Raw genomic sequence first — 16,565 nt, 5'->3', positions numbered from 1 at the left:
CCGTAGATTCATATTTCTGGCATATGTTGCCACATAAAAATAATTTAATCGATTTTAAGCGACCTTACCGATTATCTGTATTTGTATTAAAATTGTGAGTCAAAAATGTTTTGTCATATAAAGTAATAATATTTCTTGTTAAAAATCGATGAAAGCGATCAAATGTACGGTAAAAAACTCGAGTTTAAAGTAAAAAATATCAGAAAAAGTTTCGTTTTATACGACTGGCAAGAAATAAACGTCTTAAGTGTCATAATCTTCTAATTGTCAAATGTCAACCATAAAAATGCAATTTTATTTGTTTACGTTGGTCATTGGTGTTGAGAACTAAAATTTTTTGTGAAAAAAATCTACGACTTCAACCACCAATGTTAAAACTGCATTAGGGCGAAACACTTGAGTTTTGAGCAATAAATCTCGGTTAATTTGGTGGCTCACACAAGCTGCGTTGTGGGAAGTTTATGGAAACTCACCAAGACGAAAAAAATTAAGTTTTACGATGGAATTCGATTTTAGCAAAGTTTTTTACTGCTCTCGTTTTGTTAGGATTGTGTTGTTCTTCAAATCAGTGGCTCTTTGCATCGCAAGGCGTAAAGTCTCGAAATTTTTGAACTTGCATAAAGTTTTTGGAATTACTGAGTAAGTACACTTATCTTAATTCATAAATAGGAAATATACATTTACTTGTACAATTATATTACTACATGTGGTAGATTAATAATCAATATTATAATTAATTTATATGTACTTAGTTATATTGAAAAAAAGAAGAAAATTATTTGTAATGAATTGCTAACATTTTGATATACGTAATTCAATTGTTTGATTTTATTACATTTGATAAGAAGAGTAATTGTTCTGTCTGTTACCTCTTCATGTCCAAACCGCTGAAGCGATTTTGCTTAAATTTGACATGGAGATACTTAGAGTCCTGAGGAAGGAAATAGGATAGTTTTTATCCCGAAAAATGTACGGTTCCCGCGCGATAAACGAGTTTTGGCGCAATGGAGTTGCGGACGTCATCTAGTAGTTATTATTTCTATTAAATGTAACATTTTAATGTTTTAGAACATCGGAGGAAGCAGTTCCAGTGGAAATTGAAGAGGAACTTCTAGTACTACCTTCGGAGATACCTAATAATGACAACAGGCCATTATTGCCTAGACAAAGAAGGCAAAAAAGGGTTCGCAGTAAGTTTTACCTTTTGATTGTAGGTATATAGTGCAAAAGAGATATTCATTTATTAGTGTTATGCAAAGAGAGATTCATTAGCTGTACAACCGATAAAAAATAAAATTTATTGTTTAGTTGAAAAAATGGCCAAGTGCGAGTCGGGCTCGCGTACGAAGGGTTCCGTACCATTTAAGAGCAAAAGTGGGCAAATAAATTGTATTTTTGTATGGGAGCCCCCTTTAAATATTTATTTTATTTTAATTTTATTATTAATTATTAAAATTGTAATACTATTAAGAACTTTGTAAAACTCAACTCTCTAGCTATTACCGTTCTTGCGATACAGCCTGGGGAGACAGACAGACAGACATTGAAGTCTTAGTAATAGGGTCCCGTTTTTACCCTTTGGGTATGGAACCCTAAAAATAAGAACAAATTGATAACTTTATAGCCATGATAAACAATACTTTGCTCTTCTTATGTGTTGCTAAGGATATTTTTCAGTCTATTTCAGTATATTATTAATCTAAACTCTTTTGTTTCAGCTCGGCCACTAGCTTCTTTAGATGAGGCACAGAGAATACTCTCCCAAGTTGAGATGCAGCGTGCTGCAGCAGATGCTGCTAGTGCTGAAGGTCTTCAAAATATAGGACTTAATTTAGGACGTTTAGCTAATATAGCTGAGCAATACTTTCAATACATAGTTTCTCTTAGACCTGCATAAAAGGTCTAATGATAAAATATGATATCGGCAGGTTTCTGTTTCCTTGATAATTAGTACTTAACCATTATATTTTCATAACGATTTTAAAATTGAAATGTTATACTTTATATTTGATATCTTGGGATTAAAAATATGGACATTACTTTACTTACTTTTTTCTTTTAGAACATCATAATTACAAAATTTTAACTTGTAGACGTGTATTTGTTTTCATAGTTGTATTTAAATATTTTTATGTCATTACTAATTAGTAAGTAAGTCTCTTTTATGATTCCTTGTGTTATAGTAAGTACTTTGAATATTATTATCAACCATTAAAAATAAAAACAATTTCACTCAGCAAATTCACATTTTTATTTAAAAAAAACCTGCACATAACTTTCTATAGAATAATTTATTGCATAAATGTGTTATGATATAAAGGTCTTACAATATTGGTACATACATGGATCCAACATTCTGCCTTTAAGTGGCGTGCAAAATAATTTAAAATTTTACAGGGCATATTAACAAAATACTAAAATTAAATAATAAAGTCATTACACAAAAGATAACATTATTTAAATCAAAAATTAAAAAAAAAAAAATTAAATTTTATCCTTACATGTACAAGTGAAATATAACAGGGTGATAAAATTTAAAAAATACTTAATATTATGTGAACAACAAGATCCATCCCTAATTAGTTGAGTAAAAGCCATTATAGATTATATTATCGCTCTGACCAAAGTCTCTCCACAAGGGTATTCCGCACTGATTCTCCGGCAGCTAAGTGATCTCTCCTCGCTGGCAATCTCGCTGGTGTTTCTGGACTTATCTAAAAACATTTACATATTGTATGTTTTTTATTTCATAAAATATGTATTAAGTTTTGAAATATTGTATCATAAAAAATAGTTTCATACTTGCATGTTGATTTCATTTTCTTCCTCCTGTGGTGTTAGTGGTGTGACAGGCATTCTAGCTGCATTACAAATATTGTGTAAAACTACACAAGCATTCACAATTAATCCAGCTGTTGTAGGATGGTAATGCAACTTGCGATCCACCAAAAGACAGCGCCAGCGAGATTTAAGTAGCCCGATGCACCTCTCCACAGTATTACGAGCTCGACAATGTAGATCAGAGTAATACCTTTGTGGAGAATCAGGCTCTGTGTTTAGAATTGGTGTCATCATGGTAGGGCGTAGGGCATAACCTGAATCACCTATAAGAAATTAATAAGAACATAATATATTACTATGTAAGTAAATATGTATATTGTATATAGCATACTTAAATATAATAATTTATACTGACCTAAGAACCATAAAGTATCATTTTGGACTTGATGTAGGTTCTCTAGATGTGATTTCAATGGATGGTGATTCCAAATAAATGAGTCATGTGTTGCCCCACCATGGCTAGCATCCACACTGAGTATATTTAACTCAGAATCACATATCTGAAAAATATGACTGTACAGAAAGAGAATAAATAAAAAGGGGAATGTAAAATTTATACTAAGTATCTCTTTTAAAAATAAGTAGTGACCTATACCCAAGGTAGGTATAGGTACCTACTTATTTTTACCTACAATTTCAACGAACTTAATAACTTAGTTATATTATGAATACCTACTTACAATTTGAGTATTCAATGAATGGTACCTCTTGCGATTGAAAAACCTTTCTTCATTTTGAGAAGGCCTTACAATGGCTATATGTGTACCATCTATGCATCCTATCACTCCGGGAATACGAAACTTTTGATAAAATCTGGAAAAAATTATTAATTAAGTAAGTATTTATTATGGACTATCAAACCCCAAATGCATCAATTACACATTATACATAAGTACCTACCCATTTTTTATTATATTTCGTTCTTCACGTGAGTGTGGGAAATGAATATATTTCCTCCGAAAATGCTCATTGTTAAGGGCTTGTGTCACAGCCCTCACGCAGTTGGATACACTCACTTGGTGCATCTTGTGATGTGCACTAGCACCTATAGTTCTCTGGTAAGATCCAGATGCGTAAAAACTTAATGTACTTAATACCTAAAAGTAATAAAGCAGATTATTAATTGAGTGTAGGCAGGTAGGTACAGTTACAACAATCTTATTGGAAACTATGAGTAGGTACTTCATAATATTCAGTTAATAAATAATTATTTACTTAACTTTGAGGAAGTACTAATCCCACTACGGGCTCCAGGCATATGAGGTTCCAATTCTTGTATGAGGTCACGACACAAGCTCTTGTTGAGGCGAAATAATCCCACAAACTCAGGCTCCGGTATTTCGAAAGCTATATCCATTTCCCTAAATATAGTGCTTTGCCTACGATATAAAAGACTCTCCGTAATACGGGCATGCTCCAAAAAGTTTTCATATAAGCCTAAATCAGCCATAACTATTTTTATTAATTAAAAAGAACAAAATACGAATTACGAGATGTACCACTGCAGTAACTTTTTATGAATCTGCTAATTGACACATGATTGAGACTAAAAGAATTCATATTTAGGGGCCATTTTAGGAACTCTCATAGAAAAGTGTCATATGGATGAATTGCCGAAAAAGAATTGTATCCGAATCAAAATATGAATTGTCGCTTATGCGGCCATTTTGTGGTTTATGATTCAATTCCTAGTAAGACTGTAATTAGAATTGCCAAATGTGGCCTTTTTAGGCCTCCTGCGCAGTTATAATGTTGCGTTGTATAATGCACGTCATAGGAGATTTGAGATTAAACGGTTGACCATCAATTGTAGAGCTATGTGCAGCTATAGGGTACAAGACCCTTAATATGTAGGAAGGAACTGCAACATTACACCTTTATATTTTTATTCCATTTCTTACCCTTTTTAACCGACTTCCAAAAAGGAGGAGGTTATAATATGTTCGGCTGTGGATTTTGTATGTTCAACTATAATTACTCCGCCGTTTGTGAACCGATTTTCAAAATTTTTGTTTTGTTATATTAGATTTCACTCCAATTTTGTCCCATTTTTACCCGACTACGGCGAAGCAAAAAGGAGGGTTATGATTTTAGCTTGTATGTATGTATGTGGGTATGGATGTTCATCTGTTCCCTCGTAACTTTAAAACTACATATCGTATAATAAAAACAAACAAATGAGGTGTCGTTAGAAGCCTCTTAATTGTCCGCTGGTTATAGGCTACATGACATCACGTTAAATTGACTGAAGCGCACTTATCACAAAAGTGGTGATCTGATGATGGGATCCATGAGTAATCGAGGGAACTCCTAAAAATTTATATGGAAACATATGGTGATTTTGGTTTTATGAGAAGTATCCTAAGCATATGCTACCAAAACGCAACATTTTGCACCAAGGTGTATTATGGTTCCGAAGATACTAAGAGAACTCCGGATTCCTTATTGTTTGGGGGTTTAGGCGCTGTTTTGAAAACTGAAAGTTTCAAATATTCTGCCAGATTGAAGATTCAGCTATCTGGAACCGACTTCAAAATGATGAAGATTGAGTACAGAAACAGTTGAGGCTTAGCCGAATTCGAAAAAAGGCACTATTAGATAGGAACAATTATTTAATACTTTTTAGTTCATATTATAAGGATGTTATTATTGTTTTTACCTTGGAAGTCGGTTTTAATTTTTTGTTAGAAATAATAATTCGTATCTTAGTCAATGTAACATTGTGATTTGTGAGTCATGGGCTCGCTTCTTAGTTCTTAACCACGATAGGTTTGATGACCAAGACTTTCCACCTAAAGTTGACTCATTTATTATCTTTGGAGTGATCAACAGCTACCGAAATCAAAGACAAAATGTTAAAAAATTCTGGTATTTGGGAAATATTTAGGCCCGAGATAACCACATTTTTTTTATATCATATGAATTTGTTTACATCTTAGAGATGGATCTGCAAAATGGTTTATTTTAGTATCCATTTAACTTATTAAAGCTAATTATTAAATAAAACGGAAAGTAAAGGTTATCAAAATATAGTCAGTTAAATTGTGCTTAATTATTTTCTTAATGGGACATGTTTTTATTTTTAAAACGTGAGTTGTCAAACATCATTTTTATTAATTAACTATTATAATTGGCGAAGAAATATAAATAAAGCAATAAAAGAGCTACACATAATAAGAATACATCATAACATCATATAGAAATTGGTTATAAAAATAGTTTGATGGCTTCGTAGAGGGAAAAACAATGGGTCCTTCCCGTTTCATACCACTTATTTTTCATACCGCGGTATGAAACAGCGAAGTACTGTTTTTGAATTGCCTGTTTCGTACCGCGGTGCTTTGAGTGGTATGAAACGACGAATTCTTTTTTGGTATGGGTGGATCCGTACCATGAATTTTATTAAATATTTTTAGTCTAATCACTTATTTATACTGGCGTATAGAAAAGTGGTAACAAGAAGATATAAAAAAATATTTTGTATAAAGAAATGTCATTTCTTTCAAAATCAAAAAATATATTGTATACTATCAGACTTCTAACAATAGAATCACAGCTTGATTACACATAGAACTTTAAAATTAACCTAACACTATATAATTAATTTTAAATTATCAAAAATAATATAAATGTACTTATGGTCCGGGAGCTGTCAATCTCAAAAGTGCCCTCATAGCGTGCATTGATTTTTTTGATAAAAATAGATAGTTTAGAAAATACAAATAAAAAAACGGCCAAGTGAGTGTCGGGCCACGCGCAATATAGGTAGGGTTCCGTAGTACCGCTAGTTTTTTTTAATTGTTGTATGGCTGTGACGTGGGAGAGCCATGTTTCGGCACGAATGGGCGGGCTCAATCGGAGAAATACCACGGGCTCACAGAAAACCGGCGTGAAACAGCGCTTGCGCTGTGTTTCGCCGAGTGAGTGAGTTTACCGAAGGCCCACCGCCCAATCCCCTACTCTATTCTCTTCCCTACTCTTCCCTGCCCTATTACCCTATTCCCTCTTAAAAGGATGGCAACGCAACTGCAGCTCTTCTGATGTTGCGAGTGTCCATGGGCGAAGGAAGTTGCTTTCCATCTGGTGACCCGTTTGCTCGTTTCATATTCTTTGATTTATTTCAATTGAATGTGTTGATCTTTTTGATTTTTTTACATCATCAGGTTTTTTTAATAAAGTACAATAATACTTTTCGTACACCATCAATAAATTGCCCAATATGTATTTGGTTTCTCTAGGATGAATTTATTGAATTTAAATAATCAAATAAAATAATAATATGTAATAAATAATAATAATAAATAATAAAATAAAATTAAATAATTTATTATTTTATAATTTATATATATTTTGAGCTTGACTGTACTAAAATCTACGCTGCGGTACGAATCGACTAATTCAAAAAAGGTCTTCGCTGTTTCATACCGCGGTATGAAAAATTTGTGGTATGAAACGGGAAGGACCCAAAACAATAAACGTAAAGGCTTCTATGAATATTTATTATAGGTAATAAATAATGACCAGTATTCCTACATTAGGTCTGTAACGTGACACACGGCATATACATAAATCCATTGGTGACAGCGAAGTTTACAAAATATGCCTTTCGTATGAATATTTATAATTTACGTATCCTATCGGGACGTATCTACTGTCTACCTAAACATAATAAGTATTAATTTATGTGCACATATTTAGCTGTGCATTATCATATTATGTGTAAGTAACTGATACTTCATGGCAAAATTATAAGTTTTTATTACTTATAATTACAATTAGAAAACTTGTCTTTAGCCTTTAAGACAAGTTTTCTAATTTAATCTCACACAGTTGCTACACATAACACTACGTTTCTAATGTAGTTAAATCAAAGCCCTTGCGCTTCGATAAGGCAATTTAGATAAATATAAGCCTGATCAAAACGCACAGATAAGTAGAACGGAACTATAAAGTTGAAGGACATTAAACGAGTTTTCTGATTGAAACATAAGATTAAACATTCATTGATACTGCATAATGTTAATACATTAAAGTTTATTAGTAGGTGTCAATCGGCGTTTAAACCGCTGTATTCGGTGTGAAATAAGTAACGGTGTCTCGGCGCAGGTTTAAGGCGGTGCGCGGAGCCTCCGCAGTCGTGCGACAGACAAGTTAATTCTGTCAAAGCTTGTAGCGACCTCGCCCTGCCTTTGTGTGCACTTGAAATGTACAAATTGCACCGCGGCCCGCGAGGGGAGGTCGCTGCACTCGCCCCCGCCCGCCCGCCGCCGCCCCCGCGCGCCTCTCGCATCGATTCCTCTTTGTTCCGAGCATTCGTCTTGAGATGCACTCCACGAGATCTCGATTTCACATTCAGCGATAGCGCAGAATCGATCCGAATGGATCTCTTCGCGTCGTAGATGGATTGAAGCCTTGGGACGTAACTAGTTTCCGACGTCGCCATCTATCTCGATTTAAAATACGTTCAGCGTTTGAATTGAATATATACCTTTGTTGCTGATATCTTCTTGCAGTCCCACGATTGCGGATATCTTATGTGTTATGTCTTCACTAGAAAATGCCCTTTTTGATTTGTCAGCCAAAAATGTTTTGAATTACGTATAATATGTGCATTGTGCGTGTCCTTGTTTTGTTCTTAATTTTATGCTATTGGGCTAAGGCTTTCTAATGCTTATTCTTTATGAATTACAAATTACAATGATTAAGGGGCCGTTTCACCACTTACTGATTAGTGCCGGATAGGCTATCCACAACTTATCTGACAGATACTCTTTACTCTATTTTTGGTAGAGATAATAAAATGTCAAACATTCCCGAACCACTCACTGCTAAAGTAAATTATTATTTACTAGTGCGCCGAAGCAGTGAAGCGATTTTTTGATACCACGGCACGCCAAGTTAGATAAATTGGTCCAAAAACAAACCACAGATCGTGATACATTCGTCTCCTGACGTGCATCCATCACCCTGTCAATCTCGTCGTGACGGCCATACAAATCCGTGGAAGTCGTGAGCTCGACGACGACCCTTCGTCGTTGCTCGTCAACTGTACGTACTTGCAAATTGTTGTGATCATGCGTCTCGTTTAGCTTCATACGATTTATTACTCTCAACATCTGCGTGCCATCAGCGTTTAAGAAGTATTCGAACGATGAAGTAGGTACTAAGGCTTTTGGAAATTGGGAAACTTATGTAACACTAGATGATGCCCCCAACTCCGTTGCTACGAAAGTCATATATCGCGCGGGAACCGTACATTTTTCCGGGATAAATAGTAGCATATGTCCTTTCCCGGGACTCAAATTATTATCCCCATACCAAGTTGCAGCAAAATCGGTTCAGCGGTTTGGGCGTGAAGAGGTAACAGACAGACAGACAGACAGATAAACTTTGCATTTATAATATTAAATAGTAAATATGGATCCGACTTTTAAATTGTAGGAACTGATATGAAACTGATCTTTGAAAAAAAAATTAAAAATTGAATAAAGTAGGTTATTGATAGTCCGATTAAGGAAGATCTGCTGTACTATTAAGTATTAAATTACTTTAAAGTTTAAACTATCTTTAAACAACAAAATATGACCTTAAACTATGCTTAAAAAACTTCTTTCGCTACTGAAGTAATGAAGACCATACAATGGATTAATTTGAGTACCTACCTATGTGCAAGACTCATTATAACAATACCTTCAGCTAACAAGCTAATTAAAGCTAACCTGGCCGTGTTGTATGCTGCATAACCCAAGTACTTAACCTTTTCATAATTAATATGTCGTGGAGAAGGGAACTAATAGGTTGGGGAAAAAATCTTTTCGCATTATAGTATGTATGAACTTGTCATAAAATCTCTTGGGTTATACCAATTATTGTATCTGGCTGATTTTGGTACTTATCATTAAAAGTTTTAATTACAGAAGACAATTCCAAATTCAAATTAGGTAAATGTGAGATTTTTATATTTTTTTCATATTGTTAAAATGAGTGATTCTAATGAAGAAATTACTTAAATACATTTTAAAATTTTATTAAAAAAAAGGTAAAAATGCAACACAAGCCGGGAAAAAAAATTGTGATGTTTATGGACCTAAACCTAATGCAGTATCTGTGAGAGTAGCGCAAATTTGGTTTAAGCGTTTTCAATCCGAAAATTTAGATATCAAAGATGCACGTCGCTCTGGTCGCCCTGTTACGGACTAAACTGATGCCATTTTTGAAAAAGTGGAGCAAGATCGGCATATTAGTATTTACCATGTAGCTGAAGAACTGGGGATTGACCACAAAACGGTTCTGGCGCATTTGAAAAAAGCTGGGTACACAAAAAAACTCGATATTTGGGTGCCTCATGAGCTCACTGAAAGAAACTTAATGAACCGTGTACTCATTTGTTATTCTTTATTACGACGTAATGAAACCCAACCATTTTTGAAGAAGCTGATAACTGGTGATGAAAAGTGGATCACGTACGAAAAGAACGTGCGAAAAAGATCGTGGTCAAAGGCCGGTCAGGCTTCACAGACTGTGGCGAAACCCGGGTTAACTCGCAACAAGGTGATGCTGTGTGTGTGTGGTGAAGGGATTGGAAGGGCATTATTCGTTATAAGCTGTTACCGCCAGGCCACGCCAACAGAAGGGGTGTGGTTTTTCACCATGATAACGCTAGACCTTACACATCTTTAGCCACTTAGCAAAAATTACGGGAGTTTGGCTGGGAGATGTTAATGCATCCGCGGTATAGTCCTGACCTTGCATCTTCAGATTTCCACCTGTTTCGGTCGCTGCAGAATTTCTTAGGCAGTGTCAGGAGGACTGCGAAAACCACTTGTCGCAATTTTTTCATCAGAAGCCCCAAAATTTTTATAGCAATGGGATCATGTCCCTACACCAACAAGATAACAAAAAGTTATCGAACAAAATGGCACGTCTATACTTTAGTCTAAGTAGTTGTAAATAAAACTTTAGTAATTGTAAATATACAAAAACCTTTTAATTTTTTTTTTAATGCGAAGAAACTTTTTCCTCAACCTAATATGAACTTATAATTACAGTAAACTAGACTATTTTTGTGCGGTAATTACAAGTTTTATAGTAATTGTACTAAAACTTGGTAAGAAAAAACCCGATTCCGAATCCAAATTCCGAATCACAGTTATACAAATTGATGAATTATCCTTACGTCTTGACTACTTACACGAATTCAAACCCGACGGGTTTGCGTAATGCGTTGTTTCCTCAGAGAGAGTTGTGGGTAGATTTGAAAGGTAAAAGCTAGCTTACTATCATAAAAAAATTTCACTGAAAGTGTTCAAAATTTTTGTTGTTGTTCAAAAGTTATATATATTTGGAATTAATTGTTGATTAATGATTACAATCAAGAAACAGTATTATCGTTGAAACAATCAATAGTATCTTAACATCTTAAATCTTCCTGTATGTAATGCAATCTTGTAATTCCTGTATGTACAGTCTGTCAAAAAAGTCATGAAATTAAAAACTGGCACCATCGTAGTGTCATTCCTTTTTTACCGACTTCCACAGAGGAGGAGGTTATTTATACGTTCGGCTGTATGTATCTTTTTTTTTTTCGTATGTTCAACGATAACTCAGCTGTTTGTGATCCGATTTTCAAAATTCTTTTAGTGTTGTATAGGGTTTAACTCAAATTTGGTACCACGTTCACAAAAGTGGTGATCTGATGATGGGATCCTAGAGGAATCGAGGGGACTCCTTGAAATTTGTACGGAAACATATAGTGATTTCAATTTTTTCTGAAGCATTCAAGGTAAATGCTATCAAAAAGTAAGTTTTCGTACCAGGTTATACTCTGGATCCGAAGGTACCCAACAGAACTTTTGAATCCTTATAGATACAGGTTCGGGGATTTCGGCGTTGTTTAAACAACTGAAAGCATAAGCCAACACATAAATTTATTTGATCATCATCATCAAAATCATAATTATGCCATGGGTTAATTATTGATGCTTTTCGTGATACTTTGCATCGAAGCAGATGTTTTTGTTGATTATTTCGCTGTTTGTGGACCGATTTTCAAAATTCTTGTGTTTTTGTATAAGGCATAATCTTGATTTTGTATAATTACGAAAGTGATGAGCTGATGATGGTATCTATGAGCAATCGAGGGAAATCCTTGAAATTTATCAAAAGACTCATAGTGGTTTAAATGTTGTTTCTAGTATCTTAAACATATGTTACGAATAAGAGAAAGTTCATACAAAGGTGTCTCTTGGTCCAAAGGCACTGTACAGAACTCCTGAACCTTTAAAGATAAAAGTTTTTAAATTGCAGCATCGCTTAGATAACTGCAACCATTTACCACAATTTCGCTTACAGTATCATAATGTGAATAGTTAACATTCGTAGTGGTTATTTAAGCATAAAGCCTTATCTTGTAAATAACTAAAAAGAGTGAAATTATTATTTTTAACTAAAAATTAAAACCGACTTCCAAGGTAAAAACAATAATAATATGAACTAAAAAGTATTAAATAACTCTTACTCTATAATAGTGCCTTTTTCAGAATTCGTCTAAATCTCAACTATTTCTGTACATACTACAGTCTTCATTACTTTGAAGTCGGTACCAGTCCTAAAAGCTTCAGATATTCTGACATTGACTGAACTCACGATAAAATTAGCTGGTACCGACTTCAAATAATGAAGACTGTAGTATGTACAGAAATAGTTGAGATTTAGACGAATTCTGAAAAAGGCACTATTATAGAGTTATTTAATACTTTTTAGTTCATATTATTATTGTTTTTACCTTGGAAGTCGGTTTTAACCCATCAAGCCCCATAAGTTCACCGGTGAGCGAGACACAATAGATTTCCAAGAATTCACGATCGAAGGATTAATTTTTTGTTAAAAATAATAATTCTTAGATTAATTTGAAAGGGATGACACTACGATGTTGCCACTTTTTAATTTCATAACTTTTTGACAGACTGTAATCTTCCTATATGTTCCAACTTCCACGATAAATGTATTTTGTGTATACTATATTATGCCTGTAAGGATTCCTCAGTTATTTTAAACGGCCACATAATATTTTAATAGGTTATGTCACGTATAAACCACGTTACAATATTTTCTATAACCTTTCACCTTTGTAATTCTTCTTCTTCTTCTTCTTCTTTGTCCTAGACGTCAAACTGCAAACGTCATAGACAATTGTCAGTTTTTTTTCTCTTTCTCATATTTTGGCACAATGTATATATGTATCTTTTATGAATTGTACACTTTTATTTTTTATTTAAATTTTTTTCCTTTCATTTTTTTTTCATGTTCAATTTATTAATTTAGTATGCTTCTTGTTTTGTTTTGTATTTGTACTACCTAACTATATTATTGTGATGTCACATTTTGGTCCCAGCAGAATATCAGTGCAGCAGACTTGCTGCTAAATGCTAATGCTGAGCTGGGGTCCATTTTTGGCATCACACAATATAATTTTAAATTAATTATACTTTGTCCTTGTTGTCTTTTGTAAATATTGTATTGTGTGATGTGCAAAATAAATGTTTCTTATTCTTATTAGTAGTAAATAAATCGGATGAAGTCCGTGCGAAAGTTGAAGATTGCGGGCTAAGTCGCAGCGCGGGGCCCATTGTATTGTTTTTACAGAACAAAGCGTCTCGGCTCGCTTCCGCGTGGTAACCCCATTACAAGTGACATTTAAACGATCGATCAAGGTCTCCCAGCGACTCCGTATCCGAAACCTCATTTTAATCTTCAAATTTAATTTGGGTTTTGCAACTGTTTTCGAAAGTTGGGATAAAACGTGAATCATAAATGATCATGCTTATCAAAACTTGGTTGATGAAAGTTCAATCAAATCGCCATATTGTAAATAAAATCTGAATAAGTATAATATATTGTAACAACTTCCTACACGGTGCTTTAATGTATTAGAATTTAGATAGTCATACAGTATTATTCTCTTATTAATACATGTTTAAAAATGTACAATCGTACATTTTCCTGTTTAATTAACTGTGCCTTGACATTTTAAAATAGCCTTACGCAATCTTCCGCAATATTAATTTTTGTTGTGTTCGTGGTAAGCATCAACTTAAAACACGCTTGTATTTCGTATTATTGTTTTGTAAACAAGAAAAATAAGTTCTCTATGTTAAACTGTAAACTCTAAATGATAGTAACTACATATTTAGTAATCTGTGTCTGAACATTACAACTAAGAAAACAAAACATTTTCGTTATGGCGACGCCTTCATAATTTGGCTGTGGCGATATCGATTTTTCTCAGCAATGACTAAAGCTAAGAAATTTAAGTTCATTGTCAGTATTCGTCATGTCTTTGTCTTTGAATTACCCATAGCATAACGCGATTGGTCAACTTCTATAACACAGAATAATCAATTGTCTTCTATGAGAGCCGGGCCGGCCTCTCATAGAAAATAAGCAATCCAAAACATATCCAACACGGTTTTTTTTACTTTACCGCGGCGTCACCTTAACACAAATCTAGTTACCTCAATTTCACCAATGTATGAAATTTGTACCTCATTTATATTGTTCCACATAACTCGCCAGCGACGGGGAAGTGACGATAAATTATAAAAGGTTAGAGTCGTTTTCTAAACGCCAGCGACTTTCTCAGCCGGTGAAAGTGACCGGCCGCGGCGGGGCGGGCGGCCCGAGCTCTAACATTCCGATCTGATACAAACTTTGTTTGGATAGCACCGCGTACTCGGTACTGCCTGCAACAATAACTTATGACCCCTTTGTTGGGAACCTTTCTCTTATTTAGAAGTCTGTCAATACATAAATACCAGTGCGGTTCATAAACAAGCTCACGAACATGGGAAGAATTCAAATGGTATGGTATCGAGAACATAAAAACATTCGAATATGTTTACCATGAATAAAAATGGTCGAGGAATGACTCAGGAAACTCAGTTATTCTTCTTAATTGATAGCAATAAATTAGCCTTCAATTGTTTCGATTGTGCTTTATTCAACGTGGGTATCGATAACAAGATAATGAACGGGGTTCGTGAAATTAGTATGGCGTGCATAAAAACGTCGGTTAGCACGGGCGCGCATGGCACAATAAAATGTATTTACAGACAGTTGTTGTTGCGCCACGCTCCGCCGCGCGCCGACATACGTGGCACCACGGCTTTGTTCGCCTCCACACCACTGTATATTACAACATTGTAAGCACGACACCAGCTTCCGATGGCCGCTAGATGCGGACAGCCTGAGTCCTATCTGGCGGATTGATCGGATCCGCCGTCGCCAGTCAGTTTCCCGAGCCCAGACAAAAGCCGATAGACCTCAACTAAACAGAATCACAAAATGTAGAGTCAATAGAGGCAAGCTTAGTACGAACGTTCGGTATCTATGTTTTGGTTTTTTGATCAACCTTGAAGTGTAGATAACCAGTCAAGGCCAACCGAATCACGAGTACAAAACGAGAAACATATTTTGCATAAAAAAAGTAAAAAAAAAAACATTTGCATCGACGACCAATTAATAGACTCTTCTTCTAAAGTTACTACTCCTTACATAGAATAAACGATCAAAACAATGGCCATAAAGCGATTCTATAAAACGTATCCGCTGTAATCCGAGCTGTAGTTGTAACGAATACAACGTTGTCGGAATTTTAATTAAAAGTTAAAACGACGCTACGAGATAATGATTTACTGAGTCTGCCGCGGCTGTCGACGGAATGAAACGTTCCGAGGAAAGTAAAGACTATAAAACTATACATATTAGTTCGATTAACTTAATGTTAAACAAATATCGAGTCCTGCCAATTTGAGAGTCAATTAAATATTAATAACCCGTATTCGTAAATCGTATCGTCGAAGGGTGTGCCGTGTGACCAGCCATTAGCTGGAACGAATACCAGGCGATAACGAGACGTGAAGATGAATTTCGCTGAATGATATTAAGCCTTTGATGGGACGAGCTGAATAATGCATGTGTTGCACGTGTAGCTATCAATTAGTGCAATTCATAGGATGTGCGAGGCCGGGGGCTGCGCCTGACTTCGCCCGCCGCCGCCCCGACGCCGCGACGCCGTCCATCAACTTGATTGGTTTCATATTGAAATGTAGTATTGCATTGTTCCCATAATGTCCCCGTTCGCTCTGTGTTCTGCGGTCGGTCTATTATGTGTACGACTTGCGTCCATTCTTCACGTTAATGCGAATTGTGCAGCTCATTTATTCATCTTTGTTCGCTAAAATCTATACGCAGATTGCAATCCTCAAATATCCTGCTCGCGTAATGAGTACCTTGTTAGCTCGTAGCGAATTTTGGCAATTAAAAGTATCGTTTCTTTTTGCTCCACGTTTCCGCTTCTAAATTAGCTCAAGAGTCGAGCGGAGTACGAATTCCGTCGGTAATTGCTTGTGCACTATGTGCGAAATGTTGGCATTGCACAATTTACCGCGGCCGCCGAATGTTTTGGGTAAATCTATGTACCCTTTGTTAAAGTGGAATACTCACTACTTCACTAGTCAGTGCTCAGTAGATGCCGATGTCAGCCACGTTGCGTTAAATGTGCATTTAACATGTAGGTACTGGTGAAGCTTTCATGACGTGAGTTGATTAAATTTTGTGGTAATTAAAGCTTTATTACTGCAATATTTACATATATCTACAGGCTGCTCTCTATATTATTTAGGGCCCGTTTCACTACTTCATGATCAGTGACGAATAGGCTATCC

The 16,565-nt window shown here is 35.2% G+C and overlaps 2 protein-coding genes across 4 annotated transcripts in view; one reads left to right on the top strand and one right to left on the bottom strand.

Moving 5' to 3' along the window:
* The window catches only part of LOC121727488 (mucin-5AC-like), a 63,311-nt gene that overhangs the window by 25,060 nt on the left and 21,686 nt on the right, over positions 1–16,565 (top strand). The gene's annotated exons all lie outside the window — the stretch shown is intronic.
* LOC121727507 (putative nuclease HARBI1) lies at positions 2,516–4,432 on the bottom strand. The gene is made up of 6 exons (XM_042115397.1): positions 4,061–4,432; positions 3,742–3,938; positions 3,522–3,654; positions 3,197–3,341; positions 2,803–3,104; positions 2,516–2,714 (listed from the first exon to the last, which is right to left on the bottom strand). The coding sequence occupies exons 1-6, from the start codon at positions 4,289–4,291 to the stop codon at positions 2,610–2,612; spliced, it is 1,113 nt and encodes a 370-aa protein (XP_041971331.1). The 5' UTR covers positions 4,292–4,432; the 3' UTR covers positions 2,516–2,609.

This window comes from Aricia agestis, chromosome 5, assembly GCF_905147365.1.
Source record: "Aricia agestis chromosome 5, ilAriAges1.1, whole genome shotgun sequence".
NCBI lineage: Eukaryota > Metazoa > Arthropoda > Insecta > Lepidoptera > Lycaenidae > Aricia > Aricia agestis.
Note: the sequence above shows the minus strand (reverse complement) of the source record. Positions and strands in the feature narration are given on the sequence as shown.

Coding starts and splice junctions, on each gene's coding strand:
- LOC121727507 (XM_042115397.1), bottom strand. CDS start 4,291: ATGGCTGATTTAGGCTTATATGAAAACTTTTTGGAGCATGCCCGTATT. Junction 3,655..3,741: donor CGAAATATAATAAAAAATGG/GTAGGTACTTAT, acceptor AATTTTTTCCAG/ATTTTATCAAAAGTTTCGTA. Junction 2,715..2,802: donor AAAATGAAATCAACATGCAA/GTATGAAACTAT, acceptor AAATGTTTTTAG/ATAAGTCCAGAAACACCAGC.